Source organism: Coptis chinensis, chromosome 5, assembly GCF_015680905.1.
Source record: "Coptis chinensis isolate HL-2020 chromosome 5, ASM1568090v1, whole genome shotgun sequence".
NCBI classification, from domain to species: Eukaryota; Viridiplantae; Streptophyta; class Magnoliopsida; order Ranunculales; family Ranunculaceae; genus Coptis; species Coptis chinensis.
The window spans coordinates 97716388-97736681 of record NC_141460.1 but is presented as its reverse complement, the minus strand read 5'-3'; the positions used below and the strand labels follow the sequence as shown (position 1 = coordinate 97736681).

Here is a 20294-nt window from a genome sequence, read left to right as displayed (position 1 = left end):
GTTAATTACATTATTATATCTAAAATAGAGATTCTCAATTTTTCACAAAAATAAAATGATTGAAAAATATACATACATATACACGGGCCCGAGTTTTTTTGGTTTTTTTATATTCTAACCCGAGCCTAACTCAAAATCGAATCAGGTTTTGATTTTACAAAACCAAGCCTAGACCACGGATCTGACATATTAGCCCAGGACCAACAAAAGTCAGATTTTAGTCCATCGGGCTTAGGCTAACCCGACACAAATTCCACCCCTAGTAAAATCTTGTCAAGTAAGCCGAGTGAACTTTTTGGGCCGATATGTGACCCAAAAAATATTTTGGTTGGTTTGTATCTGTCCTCATTCTCGACCAATTTCTCCTCTCCCTCTCACTCTTTCCTTCTCAACCAAACCCAACTCTCTCTCTCCCCACCATAAACTCATCTCTCTCTCTCTTCTCCACCTCTGCTCACGCCCCCACTGTTTACAGATCTAGTAATACAAGTTTCTATTTACAGCCACTATTTTTCTGTGATGTGTACTGGGTGTATATATCTAATAAGTAGATGGGCCCAACTTGTTAGGCCCATTACCAAGAAAACTATGGAAGAAGATGAAGCAAGCTTTTGGAATTACTTCTCCTGTAATCTTTAATCTTTCCTTGTACATCCTCAAAATCCCAACATCAAAGAATTCCAAACCCAAGATTCATACTTGAGCTCATTTTCTCTCCTACCTTCTTCTCTACGTTCACATTTCACAACTAATAATAAAACATGTCTCAACTTCCAAACAATGCCTTTCTTTTCCCGCCATCTTTTCTATATAATCTTCTTCTCAAACAAAACATCATTCTTCATCAACTTAACTACAAGCCCTTCTCTCTTTACAATACATTCTCTTCATTTCTTTCTTCTTTCTACATATACCAAGGTTTATTATCATCTTTACTTCAAAACATTCATTCATGACTACAGAACAAGGTGATCATGCAACAAAAACACGTGGAACCCCTGCTTTAACTCATGCAAAATACTCTAAGAGAGTTGTTTTGAATACTATCTTGTGTACTACTGATGAGGGTTTCGGTTTTGTGGGAGAAAGAGTTGTTGTTGGAGGTTGGGTGAAATCATCTAAAGAGAGAGTTAAGGATACTCCAGGGGCAGTGACGTCTACCGCGGCCACAACACCAACAACAACCCCTAGAGATGTTACATGTGTTGAGCTTTTTCAATCTCGAATCCCGCTTTTGCGAACCATTTTTAAGGTTTTTGGTGGAACTAGTAGTACTCCTCTTCGCGAGAAGTTGGAATTCACCCCTGCTAAACCTGTACCTGTTCCTTCTATTGGTTACCTGCAAGTGAATGATGGATCTTGTGCTCAAAATCTTCAGGTACGTTATACATAATAAATTCCATTATTACATTACAGTGATTGGAAAATAGAGCATAAAAAACGTACTAGATTGTGCCAAACCCCTACTATACCATAGCTAAATTTAGCAAATTCTTATAACTATTGGGCCTGTAATGTGTTTCAGGTTGTGATAGACTCCTCCAAAGCTCGCGTCAGCCAATTCACTCCTACCGGAACTTCAATCATAGTCGAAGGTGTCCTGAGGAAGCCATCGGTACCAGGAAAACATGTTATAGAACTTGAAGTGGAGAAAATTATACATGTGGGGACTGTTGATACTGCTAACTATCCATTGGCAAAAACAAGAATACCTTTGGATAGTCTAAGGAGTTACTCTCATTTTCGCCCTCGAACAACTACAGTACGTTTTTTACATCTTAGTGAAACATCATCTGTCGCATACTCTCTTTCCACTAGATAATAATGTGCTAACAGCCTAATGGTAAAAACATTAGGGTTTAGACTCTGCAGTGTGGTATATGGCTAATAATGGTGTTGCTCTCATATATAAAATATAACAGCACCTTCGTTTTCACAAGTACTATATATACAATATAATCTCTTTTCTACCTCGATCAAGACTGGTTTCCCTTTGAATTGCCTAGATGTGAGAATTCTTGTGAAATACTAGGAACTATGTAGAGCCTATGCTATGCTTTTAAATGAAATGAAGTTTAACTCAATATTAGTTAATCCATGCCTTATCTCGCAGGTAGCATCTGTTACAAGAATACGCAGTTCTCTGAGTCAGGCAACTAACATTTTCTCCCAAAACCATGGGTTCCTTTACATGCACATGCCTGTTATCACAGGCATTGATCCTAAAGGATATAGTGAGAAGTTTCATGTCACAACCCTTTCAGAGAAAGATCAGAGAGAGGAACCAAATGAAGTGGTTGACACTGGATCTGTTAACCTTGATGTTGTGAAGGACTCCATAAAGGAGAAAAGTAAGAAAATTGAAGAGCTGAAGAGAAGTGAGAGCAATAAAGAAGCACTGGCTATCGCACTTCAGGATCTCCTGAAGACCAATGAGCTAGCCTCACAGATAGAAGCACGGCAAAAATCAAATCCGAAGTCTTTTTTCAAGGCTAGAAAGGACTCCTCCAAAGATTTCTTTCCCCGACAAATGTATCTAGCGAGTTCTGATCAGCTTCACCTGGAGAGCTATGCATGTGCCCTTGGTAATGTTTACGCATTTGCACCAACATTTCAAGCTGAAAAATCTCGGTCTACAAAGCATTTGGCGGAGTCGTGGATGGTTGAATTTGAATTGGCTTTTGCAGACTTAGAGGTATATTCATGAGTTTAATATCCCTAGTCCTCTGTTTTGTGATCTATACTTCTCATTTTCCATTTGGCATTTGTTATCATTACATACACGCAATTAACCTATAACATAATAGGTTGATATAAAGTAATAATTCAATAAGATGTCCATTTCTACTCCAGTTTCAAAATGTGTTGGCCATGCTTATGAAGTGTGTGCAGTCTCTTGGAAAGTGTACAAAGGTTGAAAGGGGAAATCCTCAGTAGAGTGTGTTTGGAAACATTCTCTGTTGCTTCTTGTGTTTTACCAAAATGTGACCCTGATTTGCATCTACTTTTTCGCACTTCCAGGATGTAATGAACTGCAGAAGATTACTTGAAATTTCTCTGTCAATGGATATTGGAAAAGAGTTCAGATGATATGAAATTTGTTACAAGTTTAATAGACCAAACCATTGTTGATCGTCTTCAATCAGTAGTGTCCAGCTCGTTTGTAAGGATAACCTATGCAGAAGCTGTGGAGGCCTTAACGAAGGTATAATCCCTGCCCTAGTTTCTTGGAAATATTGATTTGATAATTAAGTTGACTAGCTAACATCAGATGCACAAACAGGTTACAGATATGAATTTTGAAGCGAAAATAGAATGGGGTGTGGTTCTTACAGATGAACATGAAAGGTAATCTTTTATGTTCATTATGCTCAGTTGCACATAGAGAAACAATACAGAGGTCAGTGGGGACTGAAATCTAACTACTTCCCCTGGACACAGAATATCCTTGCTCCTTCACGGCTTCACCCACATTTTTAACTCGATTTACGTTCATCATTCTTCTAGTAGGATTTACCTGTTGTTTATGTTACTGGCAGTTATTTGGCTGAGAAAATATACAAGAGCCCTGTTATAATATACAACCCTCCAAAAGAACAGAAGCCATTTTATGCACGTGTTAACGATGATGGCAAAACGGTTGCAACAATCGATGTAATTGTACCAAAGGTGAGCTTAGAATGTTCATGTTATATTGCTCTACATCCATCCTGGAAGTTCTCTCTCAATAACCTTAGGTACTTTATGGATGTAGGCTGGAACTTTGGTAAGAGGAAGCCAGAAAGAGGAAAGATTCGATAAGCTCAGCACAAGGTATAGTAACACCACGCCATCTTCTTTCCTTCCAAAAATTCCATACAATTATCATTTATCACATTTTTGAATTACACTTTGGCTCATGCAGAATGAAAGAGTTTAACTCGCCAAGGGAGCAATTCGAGTGGTACTTAGATCTACGAAGGCATGGAACTGTGAAGCATTCAGGATTTAGTCTTGAGTTCGACCACATGGTCCTCTTTGCTACTGGCCTAACAGACATTAGAGATGTCACTGCTTTCCCCAGAACTTTTGGCAGTGCAAACTACTAGAAAGACTTGTTTCAAGTATGGAAGAGCCAAGCAACGAGGATTGCAGCATGTGAATTCTAGTCATTGTCCCTGTCTTGTACTCCTGTCAAATGGTAAATAGGAAAAATCCTAGTGTTTCATGAACCATACTACAGAAAGCGTGATGGTGTAATGCTACATGTGTAAATTGTACATATTATTCTAAATGATATATCCCACCAATTTACTTATTTTGATGTCCTCATTTTGTCAAGCAAAATACAAAACTATATATGGTTTCTTAGAGCATTTTTAGGAATACCAAAAAAACACCAAGCAACTTTAGGAGCAACATCAAATTTTTGACATCAAACTACGCGGTTTTGGATAAATTGCGTCATATAGCCCACGCGGTTTTTCCAAAACCGCGCCACTAAAGCCCAACTGACAAGTCCAAGCCCACACGGTTTTGAGAAAACCGCACCATATAAGCCCAATTAGAAGCCCAAGCCCACGCAGTGTTGGCAAAACCGCGCGGTCAAAACCAAAACCGCGTAAGTGATTTGATACAGCACCAAACCTGGAACCAAATATTTAGCCGATTTGGTGTTTGGTTTGGTGTTTTTTTGGTGTTTTCATCAATATGTGACTCTCCTGAAGTTGAAAAAACACCAAATTATTGGTGTTTGATGCTAGGTTGATATCACTCCTAAAGATGCTCTTATCAACCAACCATGTTCTGCAGGGGAAGTAGGCGAGCTCCAAAGTCGAAAACACCCAAATATATCGTTGAAATCATCGATATTTCACGAAATTTTGTATGAACAGTTAATTCAGTTAAAACATTCTACCAAGGGGGGAGCATATGGCATATGCTATAAAGCAATCTCAGAACATTCCTCAAATCTCAATCAAACAAACAACACTTCCCATTCATTAAAAAAAGAGATAAGCCCTAATTGGGTTGGGTTTTGTTTTTGCAACATTGCATGGAATAAACAATGGAGTCTGTACAAACAAAAGTAGAAACATGGTTCAAAAACCAAACAAAAAAATGGTCTTTTTTTCATCATAATCAAATAAAATGGCCTTGGAATAAAAACGAAAGAGAAGAAAGAAAAAAACTACAAGAAGAATATGAAAGAAGAAGGAAACAGCTACAGGAACTTTGCCATGCTGTTAAAGCTGAGAATGTTTCTGATTTACAAGATATTCTTTGTTGCATGGTTCTTTCTGAGTGTGTTTATAAGGTATGTACTCAATTTTTGTTTACTGTTGCATTGGGTTTTTTGAGTTGGTTTTTGATATTTTGTTTGTTTATTGTTATTTTAGAGACCTGCAACTGAGATTATTCGAGTTGTGAATAAGTTTAAGGCGGATTTTGGTGGGCAAGTTGTGTCGTTAGAGCGTGTGCAACCTTCTTTGGATCATGTACCTCACAGGTGTGTTAGTGTTTTCTTATTTTAATTGCTTAAATTTAAAGCTTTGTATTTGTTCAGTTTTTGAAATGCTAGTGGGATTAATTAAGAAAGTTATTTTATGTAACGGTACGAAGCTGTGGTCTATAGATTGGAATGGTTTGTGAGGTGGACCTATAGAAGTTGATTAATGCCAATGTTGGATCCCAGACTTGAACTTACCATCTCGCAAGACCTACTGCACTGATGCAATTTTAACAATTACCTTGATTTGAAAATGCGAGCAATTGTAGATACGTGAAAACACCTTACGCTCTATTTTGAAAAAAGGAAGGTGGTCGGATGCTTTGTTGTAATAGATTGTGTGACCTTGTATTGTATTTTATGCTTTTGTTTCCTTTGCAGGTACCTATTGGCTGAAGCAGGTGATACATTATTTGCTTCGTTTATTGGGACTAAGCAGTATAAGTAAGAATGAACTTGCTCTCTATCTTTACCTTTCAAATTTTGAAGAAACTGAAACAGGACATAATGCGTCTCTTTTCAGGGATCTTATTGCGGATGCAAACATATTGCAGGGTGCCGTATTTCATGAGGCAGAAGATATCGAAGAGAATGAAATTATTGATTTCGATCAAGTCGAAGATCAAGATCTTGGGAAGTCACTTAGTACAAAGACGGACAAACAGAAACACAAATCCAAACCTGCTGCCCATCGGGTAATTCCGAGTTTTTCTTCTTATGCTTCCATGTCAGTTTGTCATGCAAGATTATTCTCATGACAGTATTTTCCTTGTACTTACTAACTAGTCAAATACTGTTGGTTTTTTTAAAGATATTACCCTAGTTTCTTCTCTAAAATCATATCTGTAGGGATTCTTGGCGCGTGCTAAGGGGATACCAGCACTGGAACTGTACAGACTTGCACAGAAAAAGAACCGGAAGCTTGTCTTATGCGGACACTCACTTGGTGGTGCAGTAAGTTTTATTGTTCTTTTTACTTTAATTTCTTTGGAAGTTATTCTTTTAGATATAAAGCGAAGTAAAAGGTAGTACAGACTGGTCAAACTGAATTATTTGGATGTACGTAATGAGGAAAAGGAGGAAATGTGTTCCTTTTTCCTTATAAGAATGTGATGCTGTAAACAAAGTCCTTGGTACGAGCTAGTTTAGTTGGTAAAGTATTTGGGAGCGTTACGACATGTCTAGGTTCAAAGCCAGCTAGACTTGTATTGAATCTTACCTAAAAGATAACAGAAAATGCAAATCCTTACAAGATGAGCATGGAATCTTGAGCAGAGATACAGACTTTGATTATCACCATGGTAAAATAGAGATGACAGGATTAAGTTTAACAAAATAAACCATCACCTCAAATGTGTATCGTGTTTGAATTCCAGATGTTAAATTTCCTTTGGTCAATGCACTGGGTTATGAATATACCTGTTGCAACACTGTTCATTTTCTCTAAAGGCATTCTTGTACTTTTTTCTTTTTTTTTGGCAAGCCTGTTTTAAACGAGATCAGTAACTCAGTAATGCTGGCGGGGTTTGACCAGACCTCAAGTACTATCGCCCAAAGGTTTTACCAACTAAGCTAGCTGGCACCTACACTTTCTGTTCATTTTCTCGTGACAATTCAATAAAATAGAGCTTCCAGATCTGAACATGCTCAGTTAAAGAGCTAATATCACCAAATCCAGAAAAACTATTGAGATCCCACATATGATCTTTCTGGCTTGACTATCAAATGCTTCTGAGTGTTGATCTGGATGTATTATCCTTTTTTGGGCTGTAATATAGGTGACTTGCGTATGCTACCCGGACAAGTAACACCAGTGTACTGAACTCTCTCACACAGAGACCATTGTATAGTATTTAGGTGACTTGATAACTCTTTTTTGTATTTAAAGGTTCTATTCTGGTTGTTTTCAGGTAGCAGCTTTGGCCACTCTTGCCATTTTGAGGGTTATTGCTTCGTCATCTTCACCAAAAGAGGGTAAAAGCGTCCAGGTCAGGTGTATCACATTCTCCCAGCCCCCAGTTGGGAATGCTGCATTGAAAGAGTATGTCTTTTGTTTGGGTCTTCATTTTATCTTTGTCTATTAGATACTTAGTATATCAAATTATCGATATAGCTTGAGATAAGAGTGTGCGTATCTGGGAAGATATTTGTGTGGTACTCTTCGTACTATTGCTCCATTGATATCCATGTTCGGGTCAATCTATGTGCTAGAATCTTCATGCGTTTTCATTTAATTGTTTATTGCAGTTATGTCCATAGAAAAGGGTGGCGGCATTATTTCAAAACTTACTGTATTCCTGAGGACCTGGTACCACGCATCCTATCTCCAGCATATTTTCATCATTATAACGCAGAAGCATCAAAGATGTCTGCTGATGGGGGAGTAATTGGTACATCAACAGCGGGAGGTGAAAAAGAATTAGAAAGATCAGAATCAACAAAACTAAAAGAGAATGGCGGGGAACAACTTGTGTTAGGTTTAGGTCCTGTACAGAAATCCTTCTGGAGACTTTCAAGGCTTGTTCCTATACAGGCAGTTCAAGAACATTTTAATAAGTTTAGAGGTGAAAGAACTGTACTAGGCGGGATATCTTCATTAGGTGATGCTGTTGTAACATCAACTGTTGATGAAGTAGATGCTGCACAGTCTCTTGAGATTCAAGAGGGATCTGATGGTATCTCTCTAAAACCATTCTCCAATACACAGGAGGAAACAGATGAGGCAAAGAGTAGCAAGTTTTGTGAAAAGAAAGTCACAGGAGCTGGGGATTACAGGGGGTGGCGCAGAGTGCCTTCTTTACCTTCATATGTACCGTTTGGACAGGTAGCTAACAAGATTTTTTATTTTGTGCGTTTGTGTGACTTTTTTCTTTTGTTGTTACACCTGACGGATGCTTCCTTCTGTGTTCTGGCATTTATTTTCATGCATGTTGTCGTTTTTACTCTTCATTTAGAATGTACTGTTATTCATTTTGATCAATTTATCGAACTCTTTGGTTTACATTGGTTAATGGATTGTTTTGGTTAGATATACCAGATATGAACCCTTTTTATGTTTTTACAATTATGATGTTACCATGTTTGGATTCATTGACTATTTTTTTTTCCGATTTTAAAATCATTACTTGGATACTGTACTACCTAATTTAATCTAAGTCACATTGACACGGATACGATACGGAGTGTTCGACACAGCGACCTATGACAGGGACACAACTAATTAAAAAGAAAAATGTTACTATTCTTAAGTTACACAACTAATTTTGGGCTCAAGACCTTACAAAGTGGTTCCTTACAAATATATAATTTTGAAAGTGGCATATCATGGAGTTGTACCTATGTTAATTGATTATTTAGTCTTTTAGGGTTAGAAATCGTATGCAAAACGTGGTCGTGTGTCCTACACAAGTGTCCAGGTGTTTGTGTGTCTGACACAAATTTGATTAAGAATATGAAGTGTCCATGTCTTTTAGAATTTAATAAAGTAGAAAGTTGATTTGTTTCTGTAGGTGCCTGTATGACAATCTAAATCTGTAGATATAAAGCTTATGATGCTATCATTTTATGGGGTGCATAATCATATTTTCGTTTGTGACTTATATCAGCTTTATCTCCTGGGAAATTCATCAGTGGAGTCACTTTCTGCAGCAGAATATTCAAAATTGACATCGGTACGAGCATCCTTTGTTTCTTTAGCTATTGTTATATAATTTTGTCACAGATGTCTAATACACTTGTGGTAGTAATTCATGTTCGTGACCTTTCTCCACAATGTCTGATTAGCAGTCATTTTTAGAACCTCTCATCTTTGTTGCTTTCTGTTGGCAAAGGCATTTGCAGGTGAGTTCTGTTATTTCAGAATTAAGGGAGCGATTTCAATCACATTCAATGAGGTCGTATAGGTCCCGTTTTCAAAAGTAAGACATTGAAGCTCTGGTTGTACTTTCGCTATTTTTTTAGTTTTAATCTTTCTTTTTCCTTGGTACTGCATATTTAATATGTGGATTGACACATCATTTAGTGTCGGATAAATCTCATTAGTCATTTCTATCCCAACCTTTCCAGTAGGTTTATTTCTAGCAAGTAGCAAGAAATAAAAAGATTTTACCCCTAATATTTTTTGCATTCAACTCTAGTGGTGAGGTATATTTATAGATTAGAAGGCGAAACAGATTCTCTTTGAAGCCTTGAGTTCCACTACACACTGTCTCATAAGCCTTATACATTATCAAAGTATTGTGGTGGGAAAGCTCTGAGCCTCTACCGAATGGGTTTGACTTAACTGCCTGCATAAACCCATTTGTGGGGGTGGTGGTGGCACCATGAGGGGTTCTCAGTAATGCCAAAGAGATGCTTGTGTTGTGATAATGGTAGTACTTGATTTTATATCCTTAGTAGATACTAAGTTTGATGCTTTTGGCCCTTACTGAGATAATGAAATATCCTATTGTGAGTATTTCTATCTTGTTTAATGAAATTGAAGTAACTAAGTTAGACGTGAAAGGTTGTTATATTAGATATACTGATAGTCAGATACAGTAGCTTCAGAATGTGGTAACACAAGCAGAATATTTTAGGATGATAGGTATCATCTATCATCCTACCATGCACTGATCGTGATGTTTGAAATATTGCATGATGGTCTTTTTCTTGCAGAATATATGAGAGCTGCATGTGTAGTAGTCCTTTTTTGGGCGTCGAGCAGTTTGCACAATTTCCAAATCTACAACAATGGCTAGGCCTTGCAATTGCTGGTGCTGTTGAACTTGGGCATATTGTAGAGACACCTATCATTCGCACTGCAACATCTATTGTTCCTCTTGGATGGAGTGGTGCTCCTGGTGGGAAGAATGGGGAACCTTTGAAAATTGATATCACCGGCTATGGGTTGCATTTGTGTAGCCTAGTTCAGGCACAACTAAATGGTAACTGGTATGGCTATAATTACTCTTTATCACGTTCTGATCTTTGTTTCCTTTTTTAAGTATTGGGGCTTGCAACTTTGCAAATGAGCAAATCTATTGTTTCTAATGACTATATGTACTAGCCTCACCATTTTGTTGAAAACCATCAAAAGAGAGTGCTTATATGGTAAAATAAGTCTGGACTTGGGAAGAACGTTATGGAAAGATAAACAATTATAGCTATGGTATGGTCTTTAATGACACCACATGAGTTGACATGTATTTCTTTTAAACAGGTGTTCTACTACAGTAGAATCACTACCTTCAATGCCAACTTTTTCTTCGAATCATGAATTACAGCCAGATATGCAAAAGATGCGAATTTTAGTTGGGGCTCCTGTTAGAAACCAGGGAAAGCATCAGATAGTCAACGAGTCTTTGATGCCTACCTTTCCTAATAATGATATGGGAAATAGTAGTTCCAGAAGAAAGTTTGATATAGGGTCATCACATGAGGGAGTAAGTCGTCCAGAAGGGCTAAACGATCTTGTCGTGTTTTGTACAAGTGACTTCGCTACTGCCTCCAAAGAGGTTTTTGTCAGAACTCGTAGAGTGCAATTAGTTGGCCTTGAGGTATTCCTTATGTGATTATTGATATGCAAGATAATGTTTATATACATGAAAATGATGTAAAATTACTTATGTGTTTCGTAGGGGGCTGGTAAAACCTCTCTCTTCAATGCAATATTGGGTCAGGGCATGGTGACCTCCATTAATCTTGAGAGTGTGCGCCCAGAGATTGATCATCAAGAAGGAATGGCTGTTGGCCTGTGTTTTCTAGATTCTGCAGGGGTGAATTTGCAGGTAAATCTTCCATGACAAAGGATGCATTTGTTGCTCATGTTTAGAGTACTCGTGAGATTAGAGAAATCTCCTGAGGGAAGGCAGAAGACTATTGTCATGCCTGAAAACCACTCAAAATTATGGGGCTGGGGTTGTGTTACATATGCTCTATCTATCTTTGTTTCATTTCCCTATGAACTTTGAGAAGTCCTGCAAATATTAATACTGAAGTCCATAACATTCATCAGACTGATTTGATTTCGCGCCCCTCATGATTTGGGAATTTACTTTGTCTCTATATTGTATTTTTTTGTTGGCATAGTTTTCATTGCTTCATTCTCTGTGGGTTCTGCAGGAGCTGAGTTTAGAGGTTGCTCGTTTCAGGGATAAATTATGGACGGGGGTTCATGATCTTAGTCGGAAAACTGATTTGATTGTTCTTGTACATAACCTCTCTCACAAGGTGCCGCGTTACAGCCAGTCAAATGTTTCGAAGCCGCATTCAGCCCTTTCTCTTCTTTTAAATGAGGCCAAAGCACTCGGCATTCCTTGGGTCCTTGCCATAACAAATAAGTTCTCAGTTAGCGCGCATCAGCATAAAGCAGCAGTGCATGCTATCATACAGGCATATGAAGCATCTCCAAGCATGACTGAAGTTATCAATTCCTGTCCTTATGTTATGCCTAGTACTGCGATAACTACACAGTCTTGGAGTTCAGTAGATGATGGGGAGCCGAAGGGAAGGATAAACCCCCAAAGGCTTGTTTTTAATCCTATCAACCTTGTTCGGATGCCTTTCCAAAAGAAAACCACAACGCTGCCTGTGGATGGTGTAACTTCTCTATGTCAACTCATGCACCGCACATTGCGGATCCATGAGGAGGCGGCTTTCCAGGTAGACATGATTTCCTACTTGAGCTGATTTGAGGTCCAATATTTTATGGTTCAAGTTTAAAGCTCTTGTCTCACGATTGCTTATAGGAACTTGCAAGGGAAAGGCTCATGCTGGAATCATCTAGAGAACAGGAGATAGCAGCGGTTGCAAGAGAAGATTATCAGGGCAGGGGAAGCTCTTTGAGTGCCGCAGCTGTGGGTGCATCCATTGGTGCTGGTCTTGGGCTTGTCTTAGCAGTTGTTATGGGTGCTGCCTCCGCCTTGAGGAAACCTTGAGACTCCACATTCTCAATCACTACTGCTTGGTTTTTCAGATCGGCCAAAGCAGTACATTTCTACCGGATCTAGGAGTAACTTACGAGGTGCGGGTGCGTCCTCAAATTTATCAAGAGAGTTAGAGCTTATTTAGCGTTGTTAGTAAATATGCAGCAATTTATCAATCATCTTGATGTCCCTTAAGGGATTTTTTTAAAAGATGATCTGCTTCCCCGTATGTAAAATTCGTTCTTCTGTAGTCTATGCTTGTTTAAGTTCTTATTGGCCCCTCAGAATAGTAACTGTTATAATGAAAATTTGCATTTGTTGATTCTTTGCTTGAGTGGCAATGTAAGTATATATTTGATGATTGTTATAACACACCCATCCACACTAAATGAATTGGAGAATTGCTTGATTTAACAACGGGGCCATTTAACAATATGAACTACTCGGGTGATGTAAGTTGTAAGTGTAAACTTTTACTTCATAACAGTAATTTGCCAAGGTTCTTGCATGAACTTCTTTTACTGATTATTACTCTCTATTCATTTAAAGTATCAACATTGTTTCCTACAACGTTGCGCTCTTCTAAGCGAACGGAACAGTGCACCGAAGGTTAGTTTGAAGTTCACATTTCTGATCCATTTAAGTCATTACCGGCACAGAATGAGTGACAACAATTGGGTGGATGGTATTCACCGACTTTCAAAACGGCATCAATCAAAGCAGAAACCTGTAAGAATCCTAGTAAGTGACCATCATCACAGGACAGAAGTCACAACTCATGAAACACTAGTCGTTCATGGCAGGATAAAATCTCACAACATGCAACCAAAAGGCTGATACTTATTTTGGACTACAAGTCTACAACATCATCTAGTTTTGGCATGTTACCATATCGGAAAACATATACAATCATGCGGATCAGATATGAATTTATAAATAGATTAGAATATGCTCAACTATAGTTACGCGTGATTTTCAGAATGAATAGTATAAGTAATGAATTAATTGTACATGACTATAATATATTAGACGATCACAAAAAAAATGTCTACATGTACAGTTTACTATAAAGAACTCATAAGCACAATAGCATGATGTTAAACAAAGAATCTGCAGCCAAATGACCAATAATGATGGATTATCAATTGGCATTTTTTTTATTATATTTCAGTTAATGATGGATTATCAATTGGCATTTTTTTTATTATATTTCAACTTCACTATATGCTTAGTGTGTTAACTAGCGCTTGTCCTTCTCTACAATACTTACTACGTGGCTTATTCAGCTAAAATAGTTTCATCTTCAGAATTTTGGCTCATGTTGTGTTGCTGAGAATCTAATAAAAATATAGGCATGGGCCATGGTCGGTTTATAAGAAGGGTCATGGACTCATGGTAAAGTACCTGAAAAAAACAAGTGTATTTTCCAACCTACAAGGAAAGTAGAATGAAGCATCTCCATTATTTCTGAGGGAAAAAGAGATGATAGAAACGAGATCTCAACAACCTCTCAAGTCTAACCACATAAACTGACCTATTATTGACTATGCCAGCTGGTATATAGAGGTGCTTTTCGTGGTGGAGTAACCTCTCTACGTCTATAATCAGATGCCTAAATGAACCAATCTGTTCACAGAATTGCGTCAATGCAACACTAAATTAAACATTAACTCAAAAATAAAATTAAACGTGGTAGATCGTAGATCATGAGTTTGTATCAATATTTATCGTGCCAATTTCAAAGAAAACCTAATGATGGTTACATATTGGAGGAGTCCTTTTTTGCTGACAATTACTTCTAGCCCAATTAAGCTCCAAAACTCTTGATAGCAATTCGGAATATGAGAATTATTCGGTACATCAATAATTTGAGTTTCATTCGTTTACATGTTAAAAAAATTCAGTCAAAATTTCATAATACGTAGTATGTTTTATATGAGTATTAATCGTTTTGAAATAAAAATTCGGATTTCAAAATTTTGGTATACTATAAGAGAAATTATAATATATATATATATATTTGTCAAGATAATTAAAATATTCCACTATTTTTACTCAACTTATTATAATTTTACTCTAACTATATATTATATTGTTCTACTTATAATTTTATTTATAACTATATATTACAAATATATAATTAGAGTAAAATATTATACTTATTATAGTGTTCCAATAATTTTACTCTAGTATAATTATAATATATATTTGTCAATATTTCTCTTTTCTATATTTACATCTCATTTAGAATGTAGATTTGTAAATTGTATAGAAAAATAAAAATTATAAGCAACATATTCATGTCTCTATGTTAGTTTACTCGATCATTTGATTTGTAAAAAGAAACAAAAAATGTTCTTCATAAATATACAAAAGCTTTTAAGTCATGGTCAACCCCATATCTCTTTTCACCTCTATTTTTTATTTTTTTTATACTACTCATTCTTACAAGATTTTAGTTTTCAAAAAAATATGAAGAATTTTTTAAATGAATTTTTGAATAATTCGGTAATTTGTGTTTTATACGTTTATAGTGGAAAAAAAACGTGAATTATTCCGAATTATTAAAAGGTTCGAAAGTATTAAATGTTTAGGCCTTCAAAAATTCAATTTGTGAATTATATGCGAATTATTTAGAGTATTGCTAACAATGAGAAAAAAATTAGCTCCTTGGGCTATATATATATGCTCATTGTGTCATTGTCCAACCGCAACTAGCCATGCGTCACTTTATCTCTCACCTCACGCAGAAGTTTAACCGAGATGGAACTCTCAATTAGGGAACCAACTGACCGAAATAAATTAAGAAAATTGAACCACAAAATAAGAAATTTAAATCCTACGTGAGATATTTGGACGCGATATCTCTCCATCTCTTTTCTTTTTTGTTCATCCCTCCACTTCCCCACTTCGTCTCTCTCCTTTTCTTTCTAACTCAGAAAAATATAAAAGAAAAATACACGATTAGCATTCCTCAACCCAGATAGACAATGATGAAACAAAAAACCAAAGTACTACTGATAGTGACGTAAGTATGATTGGACTGACATTTGATTTGGAAGAAGAAACCTATGATTTTTACAATTTGTATGCGAGGGCTACTAGGATTTAAGGGAAGTGAAGGTCACACATGAGATGCAAGGGAGCAATTAAGCTATTGGAAACAACGTAGATGATAAATGCTTTTATGTTTTTTATTTTTCGTTATCATTTGAATTCAATGAGATTTTATTTGTTACGCTAAAGTGGCAAGTATTATTTTTTTCATAGACATGAAATAAGTTAGAAGGGTGGAGAAGACGAAGTGGAGTAGAGAGAAAGCCCCACCCCAAATTTTGGGAGAGATTTGGTTTCCTTATTTTGTGGTTTAATTTTCTTAATTTATTTCGGTCAGTTAGTTAGTTTCCTAATTGAGGAGATTTGGTTTCCTTATTTTATGGTTCAATTTTCTTAATTGCGGTTAGACAATACACAATGAGCATATAGCCCAAGAAGCAAAAAATTTATTTGCTCAGAGCATTCCCAAGTAATTTTTTTTCACTTCTTCGTAGGACTATTTCCCATCTTTGCTACTTTGTAGTAAAAAATAAGAAAAGGTTGTCCAATGCAGAAATGACTTTAAACCTGGACAGAATGTTTAATTCCGTCTGAATGTGAAAATCAAAAAAATGTGACAAACAAAAAAAAAAAAAAAAAAAAAACTCGAAAAAACACATGGTTCATTCCGTCCGAAAAAAAAAACCGAAAATATTTTAAAAAAAGAAAAACTCACGAGACGGAATAAAACATTCCGTCCGAAACTTACAAGTCGGCTATTATCTCAGTAGCAATTGTTACTCTCATTTTCACTTAGTCAAAAGTCACCACCAATGCAAGGATTTTTTGCTCCTTGAAAACTCTCAATTTCCCTTGTTTCTCACTTTCATTGGAAATGCCCTAAACAATGTTCCCAACTATGCTGTTACGCCAGCCAACAGAAGATGTAGGTAGAATCACACGTTGGGCACTTGATTGGGGGGCAGAAGCCAATTTTGTAGCAGTTATGGACTGTTTACAACATGGAATTTCGACCACTGAGGGGCTGGGGTTGCACTATGCAACTCGTTCAACTCTGAATTTTCTCCTTCATCATTACCTTTTTAAGCTCCCTCTTTCTTTCTCTCAACGAATTTATTCTAAAACCTTAAAATAAGTAAAAACCATCAAACAAAAGTGAATGCTACAAATACCAAATCCCACTTTTTCTTCATATATACAGGAACTTTTCAACCTTCTATAATAATTATTCCATTTTTCCCTGGGCACTTTTTTCTTGTTTGATCAACATGGGTGAAGTTGCTGAGAAAGAAAGCGTTACCCTTGAAGATTTAAAGAAGAAGATGGCAGATTTTGCAAAAGAAAGAAACTGGGATCAGTTTCATAGTCCTCGTAATCTTCTCTTGGCTCTGGTAAACCCCTCTAAACAACTCCATAAACTCGTTACCAACATACCATCTTATGAAAGATTATTTTTTTATTATTATTTTTGTATATTGAATGTGTGTTTTATGTTGGGTCTTTTTTATTTTTGTTTTATGATGAATTTTTTGCTTTGAAAGGAATGAGAAAAGGTTCTTCTTTGTGATATTTATATGTTTTAATACTGGTTTTGGTGCTTTTGGTACAAGGTGGGTGAAGTAGGAGAGTTATCTGAAATATTTCAGTGGAAAGGAGAAGTACCAAAAGGATGTCCTGACTGGGAAGAAGAAGAGAAAGTGCACTTGGGTGAAGAGCTTTCAGATGTTTTGCTTTATTTAGTAAGGCTTTCTGATATGTGTGGTGTTGATCTTGGTAAAGCTGCACTTAGGAAAATTGAACTTAATGCTATCAAGTACCCAGTACAAGCTTCCAAAGGCTCATCAAACAAATACAACAACTCCAAAAACAAGAACAAGGAGATGCAGATGACACTGACTGAAGGTAGCAACATCAGTACTACTGAATCTGCTTGATTTACCATTTGAGTGTTTTGGGGTTTTCAAAGTATATATGGTTTTAGTGTGTTTAGAAGGATTTTGCATGAGCACTTTTGGCCTGTGGGAGTGTGGTGCTTGTAGGTTTGAGTTCACTCAATAATTTGGTTGTTGCATCAATTGCCTGCTTTTGTGTCTCTTTTGATGTCTTTTCGGCAGAATTGCTATGGGAGTCTTGCTATGGTCATAAACTCATAATCATGGAAATATGGAATAAATAAAGTCTCAACAAATAAATATGCATTTTATTTGCAATATACAATTTATATAGTAGAAATGCCAAAAGTATACACTAGATGACAAGACAAATCACAAATGATGTGATGTGGGAATCAGAAAATTAGTTTAAGGTAGTGGATTAAGAATTGTTTGCACTCCAAACCGATAGGCATAATATTTTTAGTTTTTACACCAAAATCATAATTTAACACATGTTAACCCATTTTCAAAAGCAATTTACAAAAATATCATCTTTTAATTATTTGCATTTACTAAACAATTATATTTCCTCTCTTATAATCTTTAAAATTTTATAAATTTTAAAATGCATTTGAAATTAAACATTTAATATTGCACTTTAACTCAATATTTTAAAATTTATTAAGTTATTTTGATCTCAATGTTTTACAATGCATTTTAAAATGTTATAATTCAATTATAACCAATCATCTATTTTATGTTTTAAAATGCATATGGTGTATTACAAATTAAACTTGTTGACACTAGACCCTAAGCCTAAACCCTAAACCTCTACACATAAAACCCTAAATCCGTGTAAATTAGACTCTAAGAATAAACTTTAAAACCTGATAAATTAGACTCTAAACCTGAACCCTAAAAACCTCTAGACATTAAACCCTAAGTGCGTAAACCCTAAACCTCAAGACACCTAATCCTAAATCCCTATAAACTAGACCCTAAGCCTAAACTTCTAGACACTAAATCCTAAATCAACTCATTGCATTTTATAGTAATTGGTCAAAACTATTAAATAATAAAATGCATTTTGTATATGCATTAGTACTTTTAAAATAAGTTTAAGGGTGAACTAGTGTTACCTCCCTACTAGATGAGCCAATTAGGATTCCCCCCCCCCCCCTCACCCACTAGATGGGAAATTAGGGTCTCCCCCCTAAACACACGGTCAACTTGGTTTGACCGTTAACTTTCAAGTCAAACAACTGAAAATGACTTAAATACTCCAACCTAATTAAAATTGAATATTTTCTTTTTGAAAATAATGAGGGCATTTGTGTAATTTTCAATTGTTTGACTTGAAAGTTAACGGCCAAACCAAGTTGACCGTGTGTTTAGGGAAGACCCTAATTTCCCATCTAGCGGGGGGAAAATCCTAATTGGCTCATCTAGTGGGGGGGTAATATTAGTTAACCCTAAGTTTAATATACTGGTGGTTTATATTTGTACATATGCATTTAAAAATGCAAAATAAATGGTTATAATTGAATTATATTGTTTTTAATGAAAATATTTAATTTGGTAGAAGGATAAAAAAAAGAGAATAAAATGGTTACAAATCTCAATAACTAAATTGTCCACTTCTAAAAAATGTGGGTAGTTATAGATAACACTTTTGAATCTTGTTTTTTTTTTCTTATACAAATACTTTTCACTATATAAAAAAGATAAATAGTAGTAAATTTATAAAATAATATTCTTCAATTTTTAAGTATAAATTTTTCTAAAAGAGGCTCCCTTACCCAATTTCTTACCCAATTTCTTGTAGTAGGAATCTACGAAAATATTGTGTTATGTAGGCCGCGGTGTTTATGACTCACCTAGTCACATAGGTATAATTGACTCATATTCTGAAAATCTATGTCTCTGATTATATTTTTGATTTTTAGACCGTTGGATCTGTGTCTCGGATATCGTCCCTCCCTATTAGAATATCCTCGGGGTAGACGAACGCTTTTTTTTTTGACATATTATTGACTCATACATTCCTTATGCGCCAAATAAATCGTTTTCATGCCTGAAGTCTTATTGAATACCCTACGCAAACATAATCAATCCGTTCACGGCTTTTGTACCCCAACCATTATCAAAAAGATTAAGAGCTCACTTTTGGATCATATCTGAATACTGTTATCTCCTCAGACCTCAGTCAGGTGGTGTGGCCGGGCGGCCGTTTGTTCTAAGCAGTTGATGAGAAAAGACCACAGGTGCACAACTGAAAGCACATTCGAAGAAATCCAGGCGGCCTGGCCCGATGTGAGGTAGCTGTGTCGGTGGACCCTTCCATGTGCAGTGGTACAAAAATAAGGACCGACAAGCTGTAAACATGTCGAGAAAAAGTATGGAAATTTCTAATATTATTATATATTTGTACTGGGCATGAAGAATTTAAGATAGATTCCAAAGACGCGCGATGTAAATTGACTGACAAGTTGATGAAGTGGTACTCTTGATGGATAAAATTTCATTATGTATGCCGTCATAGTGGTAGCACCCTGGATTGGTATGATCATATGGTTTGGAGAAATGTTTTTGTGGTTGTGTTCTTCATGTCATAAACTGATAATTAAGCTTCCCAAAAGGCTAGCAAATCAGAAGAATGGCCTTATCCATTAGAATTTGAAGATTTAAAGGTAAAGATTGACATTTTAAACTATAAACTGAACGTCAACTGGTTCTTCTGTACCTATGAGTCTATGACCATTCTTAATATCTCTGTCTACATACTCTGCATCTGCAATACAAAAGAAGTTAATATGCGTACCCTTCTTGTTCTTCTTCCCATAGAAGATGGCAGAGACAATGATGTAACTCTAAAACCAACTGTTAAATCACATAATAATATCCAAAATCTAGACGCTCTATAATAATATTACGTATCCTATGAACAATAGATCGATTTAAACACTTAAG

At 36.1% G+C, this 20294-nt stretch overlaps 3 protein-coding genes across 3 annotated transcripts; all 3 read left to right on the top strand.

Annotated features, from left to right (window-relative positions):
- The first annotated feature begins 842 nt into the window (after positions 1–842).
- Positions 843–4297, top strand: NS2 (asparaginyl-tRNA synthetase 2). Its single transcript, XM_086559408.1, is given in 9 exon segments — positions 843–1378; positions 1526–1762; positions 2114–2695; positions 3022–3035; positions 3037–3205; positions 3284–3348; positions 3540–3669; positions 3755–3813; positions 3905–4297. Coding segments are annotated over 9 exon segments (1866 nt in total). The 5' UTR covers positions 843–952; the 3' UTR covers positions 4089–4297.
- Positions 4298–4933: 636 nt separating this feature from the next.
- Positions 4934–12720, top strand: LOC147500714 (lipase class 3 family protein). Its single transcript, XM_086562339.1, has 14 exons — positions 4934–5296; positions 5379–5488; positions 5870–5932; positions 6012–6183; positions 6338–6442; positions 7399–7529; positions 7736–8312; positions 9094–9159; positions 9329–9405; positions 10145–10420; positions 10689–11025; positions 11107–11256; positions 11591–12130; positions 12217–12720. The coding sequence occupies exons 1-14, from the start codon at positions 5048–5050 to the stop codon at positions 12403–12405; spliced, it is 3042 nt and encodes a 1013-aa protein (XP_086418465.1). The 5' UTR covers positions 4934–5047; the 3' UTR covers positions 12406–12720.
- A 3831-nt stretch (positions 12721–16551) lies between these two features.
- On the top strand, positions 16552–19926 carry LOC147500713 (uncharacterized). The gene is made up of 3 exons (XM_086562338.1): positions 16552–16841; positions 17061–17352; positions 19524–19926. The coding sequence occupies exons 1-3, from the start codon at positions 16719–16721 to the stop codon at positions 19562–19564; spliced, it is 456 nt and encodes a 151-aa protein (XP_086418464.1). The 5' UTR covers positions 16552–16718; the 3' UTR covers positions 19565–19926.
- The last annotated feature ends 368 nt before the right edge of the window (positions 19927–20294 follow it).